Source organism: Tursiops truncatus, chromosome 15, assembly GCF_011762595.2.
Source record: "Tursiops truncatus isolate mTurTru1 chromosome 15, mTurTru1.mat.Y, whole genome shotgun sequence".
NCBI lineage: Eukaryota > Metazoa > Chordata > Mammalia > Artiodactyla > Delphinidae > Tursiops > Tursiops truncatus.
Window position 1 is genome coordinate 25,144,121 of NC_047048.1, and position 19,499 is coordinate 25,163,619.

The window sequence follows — 19,499 nt, forward strand, 5'->3', positions numbered from 1 at the left end:
TATAAGCACTGGGGCCCCCTCTCAATTCAGCCCAGAAAGTCCTTCCAGATGGTTCCTCAGGGTGCCTGGCCCAACCCCCCATCTGATGCCCTGATGAGCTGCTAGGGTGGCTGGTGGGAACCTCCAGGGGACAACTGGGGCTGGACAAGGCACCACCCGCGCCGGGGCCCCGCGCGGCCCTACCGTCGTCGGGCTCCCCCTGCTCTTGCTCGGCGCTGGCGTATGTGCGCAGGAACTCGGCAAAGGCCCCGTCCCGGGCCAGCAGCTCCTGGTAGGAGCCCATCTCGGAGATCTTGCCACCACTCATGACGATGATGACATCCACCTGGGGCAGGTAGCTGATGCCGTGCGTGACCAGGATCCGCGTCTGCGGGCAGAGCCACGGCCACATCAGCTCATGCACGCGAGAGGGAAATTCCCTGCCCCCCTCCGCCCACCTGGACACAGATCTCAACTCTGAGGTTGGACACGCGCCTGGGATGCAAGCGTGCAGAAGCATTCCAATCCGCACGTGTTTTCATTCAACATGCATTGGCCGGGAGCTGGGGTCGGGGAGGGCAGCAGGGAGGGAAACAAAGATTTCTGCCCCAGATTCCAGGGTCGGGGGAGAAATGACCAACGTAAGTAAAACACTGTGCTGGATGGTGAGCACACATTAGCAAAGGGGAAGGGATATCGAGGTAGTTAGGGGTGGTGAATTTTAACAAGGGTTATGGGGGAGGTTATTTTTAAACAAAGATCTGGAGGAGAGGGAAGGAGGGAACCATGCATGTGTAGATGAATAAAAGAATGACACTGCTGCAAAAAATGTGCAGGCAGTAGCTGAATTTTTTTCAAGTTTCTCCCTCCCCGAAAAGAGTACAGAGTTTTGTACATGTGTATACATTTTATCTAACTATCTCAAAGTTTGGGAGGATGTTCATCAAACTGTTTACACAAGTTGGCAAACTTTTTCTTAAATGGTCAAATGGTAAATATTTCCAGCTTTATGGGCCCTCTGGTCGCTGCCAGGTCTGAAGGCAGCCATACACAAGACATAAACAGATGGGCTGGCTGTGATCCAATAACGCTTTATTTATGGAAGCTGATATGTAAGTTTAATGCAATTTTCCTGTCACAAAATATTTTTCTTCAGGTTTTCTCCAAGCAGTTAAAAAACGTAAAGACCATTCTTAGCTAGTGGGCTGCCCAAGAAACAGGCAGCAGGCCAGATTTGCTGGCCCCTGCTTTCCACAGAGGAGCTAGGGCTGCAGGATGAGGGAGAATCATTTTTTTAACTTTACATATGCTCTCGTACTCTCTGGTTTTGTTACTATGGACATATGTTACTTTGACAACAGCAAAAAAATTTTTTTTACTATTTAAAAATTATACAGAATTTTTGTGGTGTGCATGGGAATGCTTACAACACATTAAGTGGCATGAGGTTTACTATATCTAGGCATGATGTGATAATCCTATTAAAAAGCTTATATACACAGCAAAAAGACTGGAAAGAAATACAAAAATCTCCAAGTGGGGGGATTATGCATAACTGCTTTTGTTTTTCTCCTCCGTGGTTTTCTGAATTTGCTACATTTTTCCCACGGGCATGTCTTACTTTTTTAATGGGGAAGGGGGAAGAAGAGCCAGTTAACCTCCCTCTCCTATAATTCCCCTAAACAAATAAATTAAAAAGTAATAAAAGAGGAAAGGAACCGTTTCCTGTCACGTTAAGGTGTGGTGGCAGTTTTCCTGCTCAAACCTCTGTCCCTCAGCCCATGGCCATCTCAGCAGGGAAGGGAAAGCGGCCTCCCTGCTGACAGGGGATCTTGGGGTGGGATTTCCCTCTGCGAAGCCACCCCCCGTTATTTAATCAGGAAGAGAGGCTTCTTTTGGCCAAGTGGAGGCAATGACTTCCAGTCAGTGCCGAGGACGTCCGCCTATAAAGACAAGAGCAAGAAGGCTGTCCCGGGAAGGCTGCCAAGGGAAGGATTAGACACATGTTCTCGAGTCCAGTTAAGTTCAGGTATCCCAAAGGGGACACACTGCGACTTGACCAAAGAGCGACGGCCAGACCCAGACCCCGAGCCACACGTGCAGCAGGTACCTTGTTCTTCAGCATCCCCTTGGGGCCAACCACGTTTTCAAATATGTGCTTCCCCACGTGGGCGTCCACTGCCGAGAGGGGATCGTCAAAGAGGTAGATGTCGGAGTCGCAATACACGGCCCGGGCCAGGCTCACGCGTTGCTTCTGGCCGCCAGACAGGTTCACGCCCTGGGGAGAGACACGTTAGAAGGGTGGGCCTCCTGGGAAGCAGAGACAGACAGAGGGGGCCACCTGCTCGGGATGCAGGAGACGGCGGCCGTAGGCCCTTCAGGGCTGCACCCGCCACCCACGGATGGAGCAGGTGGCAACGGCGTGAGATCACAGCTGCACCGATGTGGGTTCAAGTGCCGGCAGGGGGTGCGGCCTCAAATGTAAAACAGGCAAAGAGAAAACCTGAGCCTCCGGGCACTGCTGAGCAGGGTACTCGGCACAGTTGGGAAAGGGAGGCCGGTGGCACCAGACAGTGCTGGCTACAGGGAGGGCTCCTGATCTTGGAGTCTGGTTCTCACTCTGGATCACTCACTGGTGAAGCCACACAGTCAAGGCAGGCTGTGCCCTGGGGGTGCTGCAGTCCAGCCTGTGTCCCACTCGCCGGCAGGAAGGGCACCATTTTCTAATTTGAACCAGGGGGCATGGCCCACACAGCCCTCCTGCAACAGATAACCCAGCATGACTTCCATATCTGGCTGGAATCAAAGTGGACATGGGCTAACTGCCCAGCCCCTCTCCCAAGAGATGCCCACCCTCTCCATGCTCTGAGGTGGGGTCCTGGTAGCCAGGTTCATTTTGAGGGTCCCTCTGGCCACAGCTTGTTGGCCCAGGGCAGACACCAGACCCAAACTAAGCCAATCATGTCCTCTCCCTCCAGAATTTGGTACTGGGACCTAAACAGCGAAAGTGAGGAGTCTCCAAGTGGCAGAAACAGACACTTGTGAAAAAAAGGGACAAAGCTGTGCAGAAAAGCAGAGACAAAAGACAGAGGAGAAACCAGGTTGCCTGTCCCAGGTTGCCTGTGAGCCCCACCACATTCCAGCCCTTGGATTCCAGGAAATGCATTTGTATCCTTAAACTCAGTTCTCACTGAGTTATTTTCTGCTTATACTAGCAATAACTCAGGCTCCTTTTCTACTTAAAAATCCAGAAAACCCTAGTAATTTGTTTTTTCTTTCCAAGGAGCTGCAGATTTCCCTCAAATAAAAGAAATCATTCACCAACTAGGAAAGCTGGTGGAGCCACTGGCTTGTAACTAAAAGCAAAGATGGGAAAGCTCTTCGGTGCAGCTGTAGAACATTCACACTCCCCGAGCGCACACCACGTAACCACTAGGGGGCACTCGAGCAAGCCAGCCAGGCAGAGGGGAAAGCACATGCAAAGGCCCTGAGGTGGGAAGGGGCTCAGGCAAGTCTTTTGGCCTCCTTTTCCTCAACCATTACATAGGGTTAACAGTAAATCCCATCTCGTGGCTTGCTGTAAGGACAAAATACGTATAAAATGTTTAGCACAGTGCCTGGCTCATAGTAATTACTCAGTAAGTGTTAGCTATTGTATTATTTTTACCGTTATCACAGTTTTGAAAGGAACTGTGGACATTTGAATCATTGACACCCCTCTTCTCTGTATAGTGCCCTTGGTCATGCGACAAAGTCACATGACTGCAAAGGTAGAGTGCACTTCCTGGTCCCTTGTCTTTGGGCTCAACCAAGTGATTTGCTTTGTGGGTAGAAAGGACAGTGTGCGTTAAGGGACATCACTTTTTTTTTGTTGTTCTCTTGGGCTTCTGCTGCCGCCATTAGAAGAGCTTCCCCCCGCCGTGGAGCTGCTGCTCCCTCACCTAGGCCCTAGCAAGAAGCCACGTGGGGAGACCTGAGCCAACCCACAGCCTGGAGCCAGGATCAGCTGGCCGGCAACATGGAGCAGAGCCACCCAGCTGAGCCCAGCCTGGGTCACCAGTCACAGTCGACTCACCCATAAATAGGAGAGTAAGTGTTTAACATCATAAGCCATTCAGATTTTGTAGTTGTTACACAGCAACAGCTGACTGATACAGGGGCCATGCTGAAGGCTACTGACCTTCTCACCAATCTCTGTCCGGTCCCCACTGGGCAGGATTTCCAGGTCTGGGAGGAGGGCACAGGCTTCTATCACAGCCTTATAATACTGTTCCTGTAGCTGGCGTCCAAAAAGGATGTTTTCTTGGAGAGAAACATTCTGAATCCAGGCCTGCTGGGGGACGTAGGCCACTGAACCCTAGGAGGAAAGCGGAGAAGGCAGCAAGACCGACAGACTTGGTGAACAAGACAGCAGCCGGCCTACCCACCCACCAGGAGGGCCCTGCTTCACAAGACATTTTCATCATATCTATGGTTTTAACAAGAGGGAAGCCGAGTCCCAAAGGACTACAGTCACCAGGGCTGGGACCAGAGCCCATACTAGGTCAATCACTAGCCCCAACATTAGGAGTTCGAGAGCTGAAATCCTCGTTGATGAGATTACACTTACATGTTTAGTAACTATTCACTGAGTGCCTACAGCAGCGAACAAAACACTTAGCTCCACTATACTGTACACCTGTAACTTATAAAATATTGTACATCAACTATACTTCAATTTAAAAAATTGAAAAAGAAATTAAAAATAAATTTTAAAATAAACAAAAACCTCCTAACTCCAAAGAATGGGAAGTACCTGAATGATAAAAGAAAATGGTTTGATTATTGTTGTGGTAAATGCTAAGAGAGAAAAATATGAGACTTTTAAAAAGTCCTTTAAAAAGGGAGACTTAACCTATAATGGAAAAGAATCTGAAAAAGAGTGTATATATACACATACAGCTGAGTCACTTTGCTGTACACCAGAAACTAACACAACATTGTAAATCAACTATACATCAATTAAAAAATAATACTTTTTTTTTTTAAAAAGGGAGACTTAGGGACTTCCCTGGTGGCACAGTGGTTAAGAATCCACCTGCCAATGCAGGGGACACGGGTTCAAGCAGGAGTCTGGGAAGATCCCACATGCCGCAGAGCAACTAAGCCCGTGCGCCACAACTACTGAGCCCACGCGCTGCAACTACTGAAGCCCATGAACTCTAGGGCCTGTGCTCCGCAACAAGAGAAGCCACCACAATGAGAAGCCCGTGCACCGCAATGAAGAGTAGCCCCCGCTCGCTGCAACTAGAGAAAGCCCGCACGAAGCAAAGAAGACCCAGCACAGCCAAAAATAAATTTAAAAATTTTTAAATAAAATAAAAAGGGAGACTTAGTCTGAGACATCAGGGAAGGAGTCCTTGAGGAAATTTCCTTGATGAAATTTAACCAAGGATGTCTGTATAAAAATTGTCCATTTCTAAAGTCTTTGTTTCCATATAATATCAAGTGTCAAAAGTGGCACAAGAATAAAGGCTAGGGGGAGGGCACTTGTTTTACATATTTTAGTAATTGAAAAAAAATTTTAAACAAGCACCGACAGGTGAAAATAATTTGGTCTGATCAAGAGAAGAGGGAAGAGCATTTCAGTCGGAGGAACAGCACATGCAAAGGCGTGGAGATGAGTGGAACTTGGCAAGTTCAAGGAACAAGAAGCCTGGTTGTGACAGGAACATGCTGTGAGGGGAAGACAGGCAGGAATGAGCTGGGAGGCAGGGGAAGGCAGGGGGGCTGGTGGTCCTAGTGAGGGGTATGGGCTTCACTGGAAAGGCAAAGGGGAGCCATCAAAGTTTCTTCAAAAAGGGATTCTAGGAGGACAAGGCTGGGAATGGAACCCAGGTCACCCAACTCTTCTCCTTCATTCTGAGATAAATAACCAAATTGCTGACTCCAGTCTCCTAACTTAAAGGGGCCAAATTATCACAAAACCTCACTGTACAACCCACAGATAATTCAGACACAGTATGCACAAGCCCTACCAACTAAAATATTTAGAAAAAAATAAACGTTTTAGACACATTTCTAACACTCCCCTTACCAAGGCAAAATAACCAGTCACAAATAAATCTATAACCTTATCAAACCAAATACTCAAGCACCCTCACTTTTTAGAGCCATCATATCTTTGTATTTAAAGCATTTTTACTTGAAAACAGTGGTTCTCTCCTGGGGGCAATTTTGTCCCCCAGGGGACATCTGACAATGTCTAGAGACACTTTTGGCTGTCACAACTTGGGGCTGCCACTGGCATCTAGTGGGTAGTGGTCAGGGATACTGCTAAACATCCTACAATGCACATGACAGCCTCCACAGCAGAGATTACCTGGCCTGACATATCAATAGGGCTGCAGTTGTGGAAACCCGGGGTTAGTGAAACAGAACGCAATGTGGATCCCACCGTGATTTGGAATTTTCTTCCATTAACCTACCTCACATTGCCCATTAATCTTACTTTATAATGTATATTTGAAAGTAATGACAGATCATTTCTTAAAACAAGGGCTAAATGTCATTAGTCTGGACCCAACTGTTGTAATATACGCTTTCTCTAAGGCACACTAGGCTCAAGGGCATCATATAATCAGCAAAGGATTTTGCTCTGAAATGAAAACAATGGCACAAACCAGCATCCCCAAAAGCAGATTCCAGGAGACAGTAATTTTAGGGATTTACGGAGTTGCTACACCAAACAACCAAAAGATGCAGACAAATGTGTCTGGGACACGCTGGATTAACCAAAGTTAAATAGGTTTTTTCTCCTTGCAGGACTTCTCAGAGCCTTTACTTTATTAATGTTTCTTATAAGTCTCCAGGAGGGAGGGAATCAGAATACGCAGTATTTCCCAAGCTTGTTTGAGCCCAGGACTCTTTATTCCCCAAATGTCCTGCAAGATGAGTTTGAGTTTGCTGCAGACCACGCTGCAAGAAATGCTTATCGAGTGCCCACGACATGCCGGGCACTATTCTGGGTGCTGAGACACAGCAGGAAATAAATGACACCACAATCTTGCCTCCTAGGATGGCACAGAGAAGAGGAGAAAGGATGAAGCTGTTCCCACTTAACAAGGTCGTCATAAAAGAGAACACAATGTTGCCCTTGGCCTCCCCCTTGGCCATTAGTTACCCCACCCCCACCCAGGCCTCCTACCTTGATAGCCACGTGTCCCTCCACCTTGTCCATCTCAGCCAAGAGCGCTGAGAGCAGAGACGACTTCCCACAGCCCACCTGGCCCACCACGGCCACCAGGGAACCTTCCGGAATGGAGAAAGTGATGCTGAAACGACATGACACACCCTGGGGCTCAGCTGGGGGTGCTCGGCCCGCCCAAGCTGGATGGACCCCTGAGTGGAGAGAGAGACAGAAGGCAGGGCTGTCACGAGCCTTTGAGGTCTGGAAACTCCTCCCGCCGCATCTACGATGAGCTTAGCTCAGGGAACTGTCTCAGAGGCCTCTGGGCCTGAGGCCCATGACAGGTGCCGGGATGCACCTGCATCTTAGAAAAGATCCCGCGGGACAGACCTGAGGGGCTGAGCCACTCTAAGGGGGCCGAGCAGAGGGGATCAGCTTTGCCTGGGGGCGTGATACAGGTGCCCAAGGGAGAGGACACCCCAAAACCAACACTGGAGGAAGAGTGAGCGTGCCCCAGACCCAGGGGACAGCCTGAGGAAAGGCCCCTGGGTGTGAAATCACAGGCGTGATCAGGGGTGGACACGTCGATGACACAAGATGAGGCAGGGAAAGTAAGGCCAATCCTGAAGAGGTGGGTGGGTGGCAGCCAGACCGAAGAGGGCCTCAGAGGACACGTTTCCCAGCTGGGAGCCATGCAGGGGGTGAATCTGAGTTTCAGAAACACGTCTCTACAGAAATTGCCCTATGGCAGATAACAGTAATCGAAGTACAATAAAACAGGCTCAACACTGCCAGAAAGACTGGCCTCTCCAACGTGGACAGCAAAGTCGGAGCTGGGATTCCACCCACCCGGGGAAGAGCGGGTACGTCCAGGGCCTCCTTGGGTTCACCTACATCGGCTATTGGCTGCCTTCCAGCCGCTGCTATTATGATTTCAACATATTGGTGGAAAGGCTGATGGATTTTGCTGCCATTGTCTAATTCTTGTGTACCTGTTGCATGGTCACACTGATTTTTTTGTTCTGTGCCGGGAGGGGAATGGATTAAGGGGGCAGAACAGAACAGGAAGCCCGGTGAGGCAGCTCTTGTGATCATCCAGGCGAGACAGGAATATTTTACAGGCTGAGGAGAAAAAAGGTTTGGATGGAGAAATTTGCAGGGGATTCAAGGGGTGAGGAAAGGTGACTGGAACAAGAAGGTAAGGTCTTTGAGACTGGAAGGATGGAGGCAGGGATGGGGGCACAGGTACAGACTATTTAGTTGTGAAGCAGGACTAGAGACAAAAGCTAAAATTGAAGCAGGCAGAAGTTAAGTTAGACACAAGAAAGAACTTCCTAAACAAGCAGTCCCATCAAGGGAGGTGTTAACACAGATTCTTTTCTCTGGAGAGTTTGACCCTTGCCCCTCCCCATGTCCCCAGATAAAATACAGCAGTAATTTGGCTACCCAGTTAAGGGAGCAATTCTTTAGGGGCATGGAGGATAAACCTGGCCCCTAAAAATGTCCCATGTGGCCCTGTGTTTGGGGGACTCCTTAAGGAGGCTTAAAAGAGCCCCTGGGCAAGGCCTCCGGTCAGAAAGAAATCAGAGGCAATTGACAAGTTACCCAGGGAATCAGGTCAATTCCCTGGATCCTGTGATTTGGAAAAATAAGGACCAGGGTGGGCAGGGTCCCAGATGTGGAAATGGTGTGAGAAAGGGTAAGCCAGGCAGCTGGGGGACCTTGGAGAGGATGGAGAACAACCCATCCTGATAGCAAACGTGAGTGGACAAGAATTCTTTTCAGCTGACCCAAGCCTTCCTGCCACCAGTGGTGGCATCACCACCTCAGACCCAGCCTGGCCAATCAGTGCACTCAGTCTCTTCTGGCACAGTGACTGGCTCAGGGAGGGGCATATAACCCAACCTGGGCCAATAAGAGGCAAGTGGGTCTCCTGATGAGGTAGGAGGGACACTTAGAGTCAATGGGGGCCATCTGGATCACGAGGGGAGAGGACGTCTGAAAAGGAAGCAGCACAGATGGAAGGGCAGCAAAGACAAGATAGAGAGAGTCATGATGGCATTGTCTGAGCCCCTGGGTCCATGTCCCTGAAAGGGAACCTTCTCAGTTACGTGAACCAGAAATTTCCCTTTGTTGCCTAAACCTATCCGCTATCTGTACAAGGTTTGTCACATACAGTCTGAGGGAACTCTCTGAGCCAGGCACACTCTCAGCTGCTTCTCCCTGAAGGCCAAGCAGGTGTGACTGGATCTATCTGACAGACGAGCCAAACTAAGGCTCAGAAGGGCAGTGACCTATTCACGGTAACAGAGCTGGAGTGCAGCTGGAATTCAAACTTGTGCTTGCCCAGAGCCCCGTGGCTTTCTCCACGTCCCACTTACCCATGCAGCGTGGGAGGGTCGCTCCTGGCCCAAGTGAACGTGGCATTCTTCACAGTGATGCTGTTTGTGGCCCCAGCTGGAAAGCACCAGAGACAATATGTCAGGCGTAGATGAAGCCACGGCCTGAGCGTGAACAGCAGGCTCTTACTGTTTGCTTTTCCTCATCAAGGGGTTCAACTCCAGCTGCTAGCCACTCACGCTAGGCATTATCTGGTTACATCAGTCGCCGTTTCTAAAGAACTTCAACCAGCAGCTCTGGAGGCGGCCTCAGACCCAGAGAGCAGCAGGAAACCGCGAGAGGGCTCTGCCTTTGAAAGATAGGACGCTGCACCATCTGGAAAGGTCGGGGGACCCCTGGGGGCCTCCCTCACTCAGTCTTGGGAGGTTCCGGCAGCTCTGGCTGGGTGAGTCGAAAAGCAGCCAAGGTCACGGGGCACAAGCAGTGCCCTCATGCAGATGCCTGTCCATCAGCTCGGGCTGGCCCAGGGCCCTCACTACACCTCTGGGGCCCCTCCTTTATGTTCAAAGCGGGGTCCTTTGCCCTGAAACTCCTGGATTTCAGGGCAGCCTCCTAACTCACCTCCCTGCATCCCCCCCCTCCCCCGCTCCCTCCAGCCACTCTGCTCACATCACAGCAAGCCAGTCTTCCTAAAACACAGGCCACTGTAAACTGTGCAAACTCAGGGATGGAACAGGAAGTCGGGAATCGTGGCAGAGGAGGGGAGGGAGGGTGCTTGAGACGAAGCCTGCGTTATATGGACCCTCTGTGATTCTAGCACCTCTGCCTTCATCTACTTTCGCTCCCCTTATTTTCTTTTTACTCCACGCCCCTCACTTACAAAAACAACTTTTGACTCAATTATGAGCCAACTTAAAACCATCTAGAGAGAAGATGGGGGTGTTTTCAAGTTGTCCAATGAAGAAATAAATTCCCCCACCCATCAGAGAAACAAAAACTGTGGAGAGAGGAAGTTACTGGTTAACCTAACTTAACCTCCCCCTCCCCCATCACCCCCCTGAAACAGAGAACAAGGAGGAAGCTGGAAGGTGCTATTAAAGGAATTTAAGAAAAGCCACTTGAGTCGGTCAAGCTAGAGGCTGCAAGACGTGGCCCGGAGCTGCAAAGGGGGCCCCGCCTGGCACCCAGAGAATGTGGGTAAACATAAAGTCAAACCGCCCGGGAGACTGCTGTCAGGGCAGGAAGTGGGGCTGAGGCCCGGGCTGAGGCCCAGGGGTTTTCCAGTGTGACTCCTGTAGTGAGCTGTGAACAACGTCAAGAGCTCAAAACCTCCTCGGCTGCCCCAAATTTCAGCCCTGTGTTATGCAGGGAAATTTGACCCTGGTAGATGGCATCATTCCACATCGTGCGTGCGTGCGTGCGTGTGTGTGTTCACATCTGTGTATGTGTGTGTGTGTGTGTGTGTGTGAAGGGGGGAGTGACTCGGTCCTCACACAGCAGAAACTGGATGACCACGGGCCAGGGACATCGGGAGGGAGATTCCAGCGAGCAGTGGTTCTCAACTCAGGGTGACTTTGACCCCCGAGGGACACGATGTCTGGGGACATTTTTAGTTGCCAAAACTGGGGCGGGTGCTACTGGCATCTAGTGGGTAGAGGCCAGGGGTGCTGCTCAACATCCTATAATGCACAGGACGCCCCCGCAGCAAAGTGATCTTGCCCCAAATGTCGGTGGTATTGAGGCTGAGGAACCCTGCCCCCAGGCCGATCGCCTCTCACACATACTGGTGAAGGAACAACCACCGTGATCTTTGTTTGGCGGGCACTGTGCTGGGTGTTTTCACGTCACTGAGGACATCTGAATGCCTGCTAGGTGCCAGGCATCGCTCACACATTATTACCAACATATACACACATTCATTCTCCTGACCATATCTACTGGGCTCGGGAGCCAGACTGTGTGGGTTCAAATCCCCGTGCTGCCACTTCCTAGCTGGAGAACCACAGGCAAGTTACTTAACTTCTCTGTGCCTCACTTTCCTCGTCTGTAAAATGGGACTGATAATGGGATCAACCTCACAGGGCTGTGAGGAGAACATTATGCACAACAGACAGTCCTTAGAACAATGACTGTCACATAGTAGGTGCTCAATAAATCTCAGTGCAGAGATGTTCTACAGTGGGTGAGAGCACAGATTCTGCTGACAGGCTGCCAGTGTGAATCCTGACTCTACTTCTTATTGGCCGTGCAAGTTAACCAGATGAGTCTTCTCATCTGTAGGTGGGGGCCCCTCTCCTTGAGCTGCAGTGAGCAACGGACGGGGAGTACAGTGATGTCCTCAGGACGGGACGTGCATGGCGGGACTGTCATTTCAGCAAAAGTGGTCACTACCATTAGTGCTATTAATATTTATTATTAAGTGCCTGGAAATCCCTGCTCAGGGGGGTTGACTAGGAAAGGATAAATTAATAAGCTATGAAATAAACAAACCTACCAATAAAAATCCATGTAACACCCAGCCAAAGAAAGGCACCTGCATTTCCATTGCCCAGGTGGGGAAAGTGAGGCTCAGAGCACTGAAGTGACCTTCTCAAGGCTGCACAGCTAGTGGGGGTAAGGGGTTGGTCAATCTCCAACATCCTTGATTTGCCCATCCATCTGCCCAGTATGGAATCAAAGCCCAGGCCCTGGAACCCGGCCCTCAGGGGTGGACCTCTCCCAGGGAGGCTGCCTCTCAGCAAGAAAGCAAGATAACAGAAGTGCAAGTTCACCCTCCTGGGAAGACTAGGTAAGACCCTGCGCCCGCCCACTCTCCTAGGACACACCGTCTTTGATGGGCCGTCGCTGGATGCTGTCGGGTTCCAGCTCCTCGTGGGAGAGGAAGATCCTGAGGCGCTTGAGGGAGACACTCGCCTACACAGAAAGCAACGACAAGGTGTAGTTATTTTGAAAAACGTCTCTGCAAAACAGACCGAGGCTAACTTACAGTGGTTTCCTCTGGGTGCAGAGGGGCCCACATCCTCCCTTATTTCTGAAGGTGCTGCAGTGCCACACCTTAGAATAAAAAACAAAAAGGGTTTTGGTTCTTGTTTGCTTTCCTTTAAAAGCCTACAACCGGTATTAAAAAAGACAGCGGGGGACTATCGTAGCTGACAAGGGCCCTAAGAAATAACCGAAGGCAATGGCCCCGTTTAAGACAAACTTGCGACTTGGAGATAAACGTGTCCTGGAGATCGAATGCATGGCATGGTGGTTATGGCCAACAACACTGTATAATAAACTTCAAAGTTGCTAAGAGACTAGAACTTAATGGTTCCCCCCCACAAAAAAAGAAATGATAATCGTGGCACGTGACAGGAGTGTAGCTGACGCTATGGCGATAACTGTATAGCAACATATCCACGGATCCAATCACCACATTGCACACGTTGAACACAATGTGAATTATGGTTCTACAAAAATAAATTTTTAAAAAAAGCAAAGGTTCTGATTCAAACAGCCCAATGGTAAGGACATTTCTGAGATAATCCAAAAAATTTTAATATGAACTGGGTATTAAGAGATTACTGTTAATTTTGTTAGGTATGATAATGGTGTTATACTTATGTAAGAAGAAATTTGTGCTGAAGTATTTATGGGTGAAATGCCAAGAGGTCTGTGATTTGCTTTAAAATTCTTCGGCAAAGAGAGAAAGTAATGAAGGGAAGAAGGAAGACAGAAAAACGATTAGACAAAGTAACTGTGGCAAAATGTTGACTCTGGGTGACAGGCACACAGCATTCTCATGCTATTCGCTCCACTTCTGTGTATATTTGAAATTGTTCGTAATAAGAAGGGGTTTTACTGGCTTATTTTTTTAAAAAAAACCTTGACCAGGGCTTGTACAACCAAATCTTAATCTTAATTTGTCTATGTGGCTAAGAAAAGGGTTTTCACAGGAAAACGTGCAAGGCTAGGGAGAAGAGTGTGACAAATGCTGTCGGCAGCAAAGTGCAGGAGCTTCAGATGGTGCAAGTGCGACTGAGCGGTTCCCTCTCGTTACAGAACCACTGCAGGGACTGGGGGGATTCTAGGGGGGCCAGCTGGGGTTTTTCAAATGGTGAGCCAAGGCCTGTGAATGGGTTGCAAAACCAATTTAGTGGGTCAAAAGCTGCATTTTTTGAAGAAACAGAACAGGATAAGGTAGGGCACGGTGGAACAGACTCGATCAGAATAGAAGAGGATCAAATGTTTCAGAAAGAATCTTGCAGAGCTTAGGACAGCCTAGCTGCAATAACTTGTTTCATACACTCGAGTGTGCGCCGAGAAGTAAAACGTATGTCTCTCTTTGGGGCAGGACCAAAAAAGCACGAAGGCCACTAGTCTGGGCCTTGATAAGCCCCCCGGCCACAGTGGGATGGGTTGCACAGAGGGAGCTGCATCCAGGGGGATTTTCATGCCCTTTTGCTTTGTTTCCCCCAGAGACCCCCTCTCTGAAGTTCCCCAGCCTCGCCTGTACCTGCACGATGCTGCTGATGACCATGGGGAGAATATTCAGGGGGAAGCGAAGGATGTTGAACAAGGCCAAGGACACGAAGGCCTTCTGGGCATCCAGGATGTTGTTCTTGTCGATGGTCACGTAGACGGCAAACGTGCACAAGGCCACCTGCAAGCAGAGGCCAAGTCAGAGTCCCAGTCACAGAAGCAGTGACCTGCGCCCGGGGAAGTTGCTCCAGCCTCCTGGTGTGAGCTGCAGGGGCTGACGACTGGCCTCTGGAGGCAGCAGAAATGCCAGAACAGTGTCTAGCACACAGCAGGCACTCACTAAACACCCAGAGAACGAACTGGATAAACCAATGACCAGAAGCCAGAAGTCCGGGCCATTCCCACCAACATTCTCCATGGGACACCGGATGGCATTCTCAGGGTCCCTCAACATCACCAAGCATGATCCCACCTCCGGATCTTTGTTCTTGCAGTTCCCTCTGCCCGAAATGACCTTCCTATCCAGACAGTGGCCTGGTTACTCCCTCTTCCCGGTTCCAAGAGGCTGCCCTACCCAAAACAGCCCTGCTACTTCCCTCCATCCTTTTATCCTGGTTTATTTTTCTTCATAACACCTATCACTACCTTACATTGTAAGATTATAGGTGTTTATTGTCTTGTCTCCTGCAGTGTGAAATGCAAACGCCACAAAGGCAAGGACTTTTGTACACGGCTGTATCCTCAGGGCCTAGAATGACCCCAGGCACATAGGAGCACCGAGACCTCACGTAAGTCACCTCCTCTCCCCATGCCTCCGACATCTCATCAGTGAAATGGATGTGGAGGATTCGTGCTACTGTTGAAAGCTCCTTCCAGCTTAGAGTATAGGGTTTTATACCCCCAGGAAAGGAACACAGGTTTTCAAAAAAAAAAAAAAGAAAGAAAAAGAAAAACAAACAGCCAAGGGTCCCCCAAAGGCTACTCCCTTCCTCACAAAGTCAGACCTGCCTTAAGCCTTGCAGTGGGGCCTGGGATTTCAATTCCCAGGCAATCGGAATTTGGGTTCGGTTGTTTGAGACAGCAGCACTTCACTTCCCTCGCCAGGAAAAAGGAAGGACCCCTGAATAATCCAAGGCTGGGCTGCGTGGCTTAGGAAGGAAAAGATCAACAGGTGGATCTCCATGCCCCGCCCACCTGTTGGCCCCCGAGCAGTGCCAGGTGTTGCCGGAGGAGGCTAATAACATCCCCCCTGAGATCACCTGGTATACACCACCAAAGCAATCTGGAAAACCGTGCACCCTAGCAGATGGGCAAAAGTCTCTACCCCATGCTAGTCCCAGGCGCCAAGAGCCACTAAAGGCTTTCCCTAGGGGAAACAAATTGCTTGGGACCTCATTCTTGAGCTCAGGGCAGATGTCCAGCAATCAGGAGATGGCGGAGTGGCCAAGATTCTGGTGTGGATGCGGTCCAGGGTGTTTTCAGGGTCTCAGCTGCCTCATTTCTTTGTTACCTATTAAAAGGTCCTACATCTTAACAATTAAATCCATAAGCTCTGCCTGTTTATCAGCTGGGTGACCCTGAGCTGTGATGTCACCTCAGCTCTCCAATGGAGCCTCTGTTTTTCCGTCTATAAAATGGGGGTCATGATACGTATTCGCAGGGCTTCTGGCAGCAAGGAATCAGGCACTTGTGCAGAGTGCTTAGCCCTGTGCCTGGGGCACAGTAAAATGCAGTAGATGGTGGCTGTTCTATTTCTTGTTTCAGGACTTGGTCCAAACTCCTTGGACTATTTTTCCAAAGAGTCTATTAACTGGTTCCCAAGAACAAGGTACTGGAAAGCAGAGCTGGTTCCTGTTCTGGTTCTGACATTAACGAGCGAGGTGACCCTGAGGGGAGACACAGAAATTTTCCAGGATCCTTGGCCAGGAGGGAAGTTAGATGCTCAAAAAGCCACTGACACCTGATCCCTGGGATGGCTGCACACACAGGTCCCCTCCTCCAGGTAGTGATGACGTACTTGCCTCTTAGCCAGAGATTCTCCTCACTCAAAACTCTCTAAACACATCCACGTAGAGGAACAGTATTCAGCCATAAAAAGGAATGAAGTGCTGACGCCCACTACGACATGGACGAACCCAGAAAACATGATGCTAAGTAAAAGGAGTCAGACACAGAGGCCACACGTGTTACATGATTCCATTTAAATGAAATACCCAGAAAAGGCAAATCTACAGAGACAGAAGGTAGATTAGTGGGTGCCCGGGGATGGGGGGGGGAACGGGGGGATGGGAGTGACTGCCAGTAAGTACGGGGCTTCCTTCTGGGGTGATGAAAGTGCTCGGGAATTAGACAGTGGAGATGGTTGCCCAACCTTGTGAATATACTAAACACCACTGAACTGCACACATAAAAGTGGTGAATTATATGTCAATAAAAATAATAAAGTTTTTGGGCTTCCCTGGTGGCGCAGTGGTTGAGAGTCCGCCTGCCGATGCAGGGAACACGGGTTCGTGCCCCGGTCTGGGAAGATCCCACATGCCGCGGAGCGGCTGGGCCCGTGAGCCATGGCCGCTGAACCTGTGCTCCGCAACGGGAGAGGCCACAACAGTGAGAGGCCTGCGTACCGCAAAAATAATAATAATAATAAAAAAAATAATAATAAATTAAAAAAAAATAATCTCTCCAATATCAGTCTATTTTACTCAGTATAGAAGCCAAAGTCTTGACTCAGGCTCAGGGGCCACCTGATTCCTAAACGTCCCTTTTCTGAACTCTTGTGCCCTCCTCTCCTACCACTCTCCCACCTCCTTCCCTCTGTTCCAGCCCCGCTTGCCTCCACGATTATTCCTTTTTGGGGCAGCACGGTCCTGCCTCAGGGCCTCTCACTCTTCCCTCTCCCTGGTCAGGCCCCTGACCACCATTAGGTTAAGACTCAAGTATCACCTTCTCAGTGAAGGCTCTGATCATCCCTTTTGTTGTTGTTGTTTGTTCTTTTGGGGTTTTTTGGCTGCGCTGTGCAGCATGGGGGATCCTAGTTGCCTGACCAGGGATCGAACCCATGCCCCCTGCAGTGGAAGCACAGAGTCTTAACCACTGGACCACCAGGGAAGTCCCGTGATCACCCTATTTAAAAACTGCAAGCCCTCCCTATCACTCTAACCAGAACCTTTTTTTCCCATAGCACTTATGACGGTTTAGCATACTATATATTTATCATACTGGTGTGCATTATCTGTCTCTCCCAGTTAGAACGAATGAACACCCCATGAGCGTGCGGATTATTGTCTTCAGTATTCACTGCTCTATCATCAGTGCCTAGGACAGCACCTGGATCATGGCAGACACCCAGGAAATGTTTGTGGGTGGGTGGATGGATGGGTGGGTAGACAGGTGGATGGAGAGGTAGGCAGATGGATGGGTAGGCAGGTGGATGGATTTGCCCAAGGGCGAGAAAGCACACACTCAAGGGTGTCTCTTCAGCAACAGAGAAAATCAGGCCTCAGGCATCTCACCACCAGAATATCCCAGCTCCACTGGCCCAACTAATAGGGTGGCTGCTGGCAGCACAGGAAGCGCATTAAGAGGGAGAAACATCGCATGGTCCCCGTCAGATCCACATCATCCACTTCTCCAGGAAGCAGAGGTCACTCATTCATCCATCAGTTGTTAATTGGGCACCTACTGTGTGCCAGGCACTGTGTGAGGCAGCCTTGGAGATCCTGAGACGCACGGTCTAGTGGGGAACAGATATGCACCAGGGGTCTCTCTAGCACAAGTGTCTGCGTGTGGAGGTGGACGGGGAGCTGGGGTTTGCTACAGCCTTATAAAGGGTGAGGGTCCAGGATGCGAAAAATCCTTCACAAACAAGGAAGACTAACGCCCCCCTCTAAGTGCTAAAAGAGCCTCCCCCCCATGCTGAGAAATGGGGCAAATGATGGAACCAACTTCCCCAGCCCAACCCCTAAAAATCTGCCATCTCTCCATGAGGACATCTGTTCCTTCTGCCTGGTCGGCATCCACTCTTGTTGCTGGTAACAACACGTCAGTTTTCCTTTGGGGAGCTGAACCTCCCCCAACCTCAGTCCATGAGCTTCAGCCACAGATGAACTGCCCATACCGGACCCGACCCCAATCTCCAAAGAAGCCACATGACCCAGGCCTGGCCAATCCAAGCATCCCTGCTCCCTGGCCCCAGTGATTCAGGGACAAGCATGCAGCCAACCGCAACCAATGAGACTCAACCCCACAGCTTTGCAGGAACTAATGGGAAAAGGGGAGCTCTCTCCTTGGTTACTGTGGTTACTGAGATGACAGAATCAACTGTAATCACATGGCGAGTTTCCATCTGACAAAGAAACCACCATGGAGAAAGCAGAGCTGGGAGACAGAGGAGGAATTATACCCAACATTATCTCTGGAGCACCTAGGTCCAGCCACACCCAAAACCCCAGTCGTGCTTAAAACCAGCACCTTCCTAGACTTTTCAGTTTTGTGACTCAAAAATCTCCCTTTCGTGTTTTTACTCTAGTGGACCTACGTTAGGTTTCTGCCACTTGCAAGATAGTTCCTGACTAATACAGTTTATTCAAATCTTCTGTCCATTCATTTAGTCAGTCATTCCTCTACATACACCTAGTGAGTGGGTACCATTTGCCAAGTCCTCTATGTTCTAGGGATACAAGCAAAAAAAGACAAGGTCCATGTATGTTCTGGTCAGCAGAGAACTGCACAACAGGTAATTAGCATATGGAATGATAATTATTCTAAAGAAGGGACGGACATACAAGGCACAGAGAAGGCAAGAAGCTCACAAATCTTCCAAGAGAGCAAATGTTAAATACTGACAGGGATGCTATTTTAGGAAAGTGCACTAGGTGGACATGAGGACATGATAAATGCCAGGCTCTATATTCCAGAAAAACAGTCCCATCAATCCTGCCACATGGCATCCCTATTCCTGCCTGACCTCCCCAGGCCTCTGTCTTCCATCACACCTACCAGTGGGTAAACACCACATCATCCTTGAAGTGCAGGAATTCACCAGTGGAAAGCACATGCAAACACCTTCCAAGGGAACAGAAGGCCACATATTTTATCCTAATGTAGTCAGAGGCTTCAGTGTCTTGGTCTGGGCCAAGGTCCCCGACTGACCCCTGGGCTCATCTGTTTCATACCAAACAGCTGAACCAACACCGTCTCTGGAAGCCCATCATCACCCAAAAACTTTATGGCAAATTCAAGGTCAAGAAAAGCCAGTTCCACTCTTAAGCATCTCTTGCTGTGGCCTCCTAACGGAAGCCAGGGCAGGAGATGATATTTGAAGGGTTAGCAGTGAGGGTGACAAGCTGGAAACTGCAGGTTTTGTCAGAGGATCTGATGTACAGAGCAAAGGGTTACGGGGAAAGGGGGAAAGGTCCCCTTCGTCCTAAGTGTAACACAACCCACCGACTAAACCTTATTGCCTGACCCTTCTGACTGCAGATCTTTTCCTATTTAAAAAAAATGCAATCCAAATGCCTTGAATTTCTGTGTGATTTGCTATCACTTG

General features: G+C 49.6%; 1 protein-coding gene across 3 annotated transcripts in view; it reads right to left on the reverse strand.

The window, feature by feature from the left end:
- Positions 1 to 19,499, reverse strand: part of ABCC1 (ATP binding cassette subfamily C member 1 (ABCC1 blood group)) — a 130,290-nt gene that overhangs the window by 31,776 nt on the left and 79,015 nt on the right. For all 3 annotated transcript variants that reach the window (XM_033841094.2, XM_033841092.2, XM_033841093.2), the window contains 7 exons: positions 13,986 to 14,132; positions 12,313 to 12,400; positions 9,529 to 9,604; positions 7,166 to 7,292; positions 4,160 to 4,336; positions 2,090 to 2,257; positions 184 to 367 (listed from right to left, as the gene is read on the reverse strand). In XM_033841094.2, coding sequence (XP_033696985.1) covers positions 184 to 367; positions 2,090 to 2,257; positions 4,160 to 4,336; positions 7,166 to 7,292; positions 9,529 to 9,604; positions 12,313 to 12,400; positions 13,986 to 14,132 — 967 coding nt within the window. The remainder of the gene's footprint in view (positions 1 to 183; positions 368 to 2,089; positions 2,258 to 4,159; positions 4,337 to 7,165; positions 7,293 to 9,528; positions 9,605 to 12,312; positions 12,401 to 13,985; positions 14,133 to 19,499) is intronic.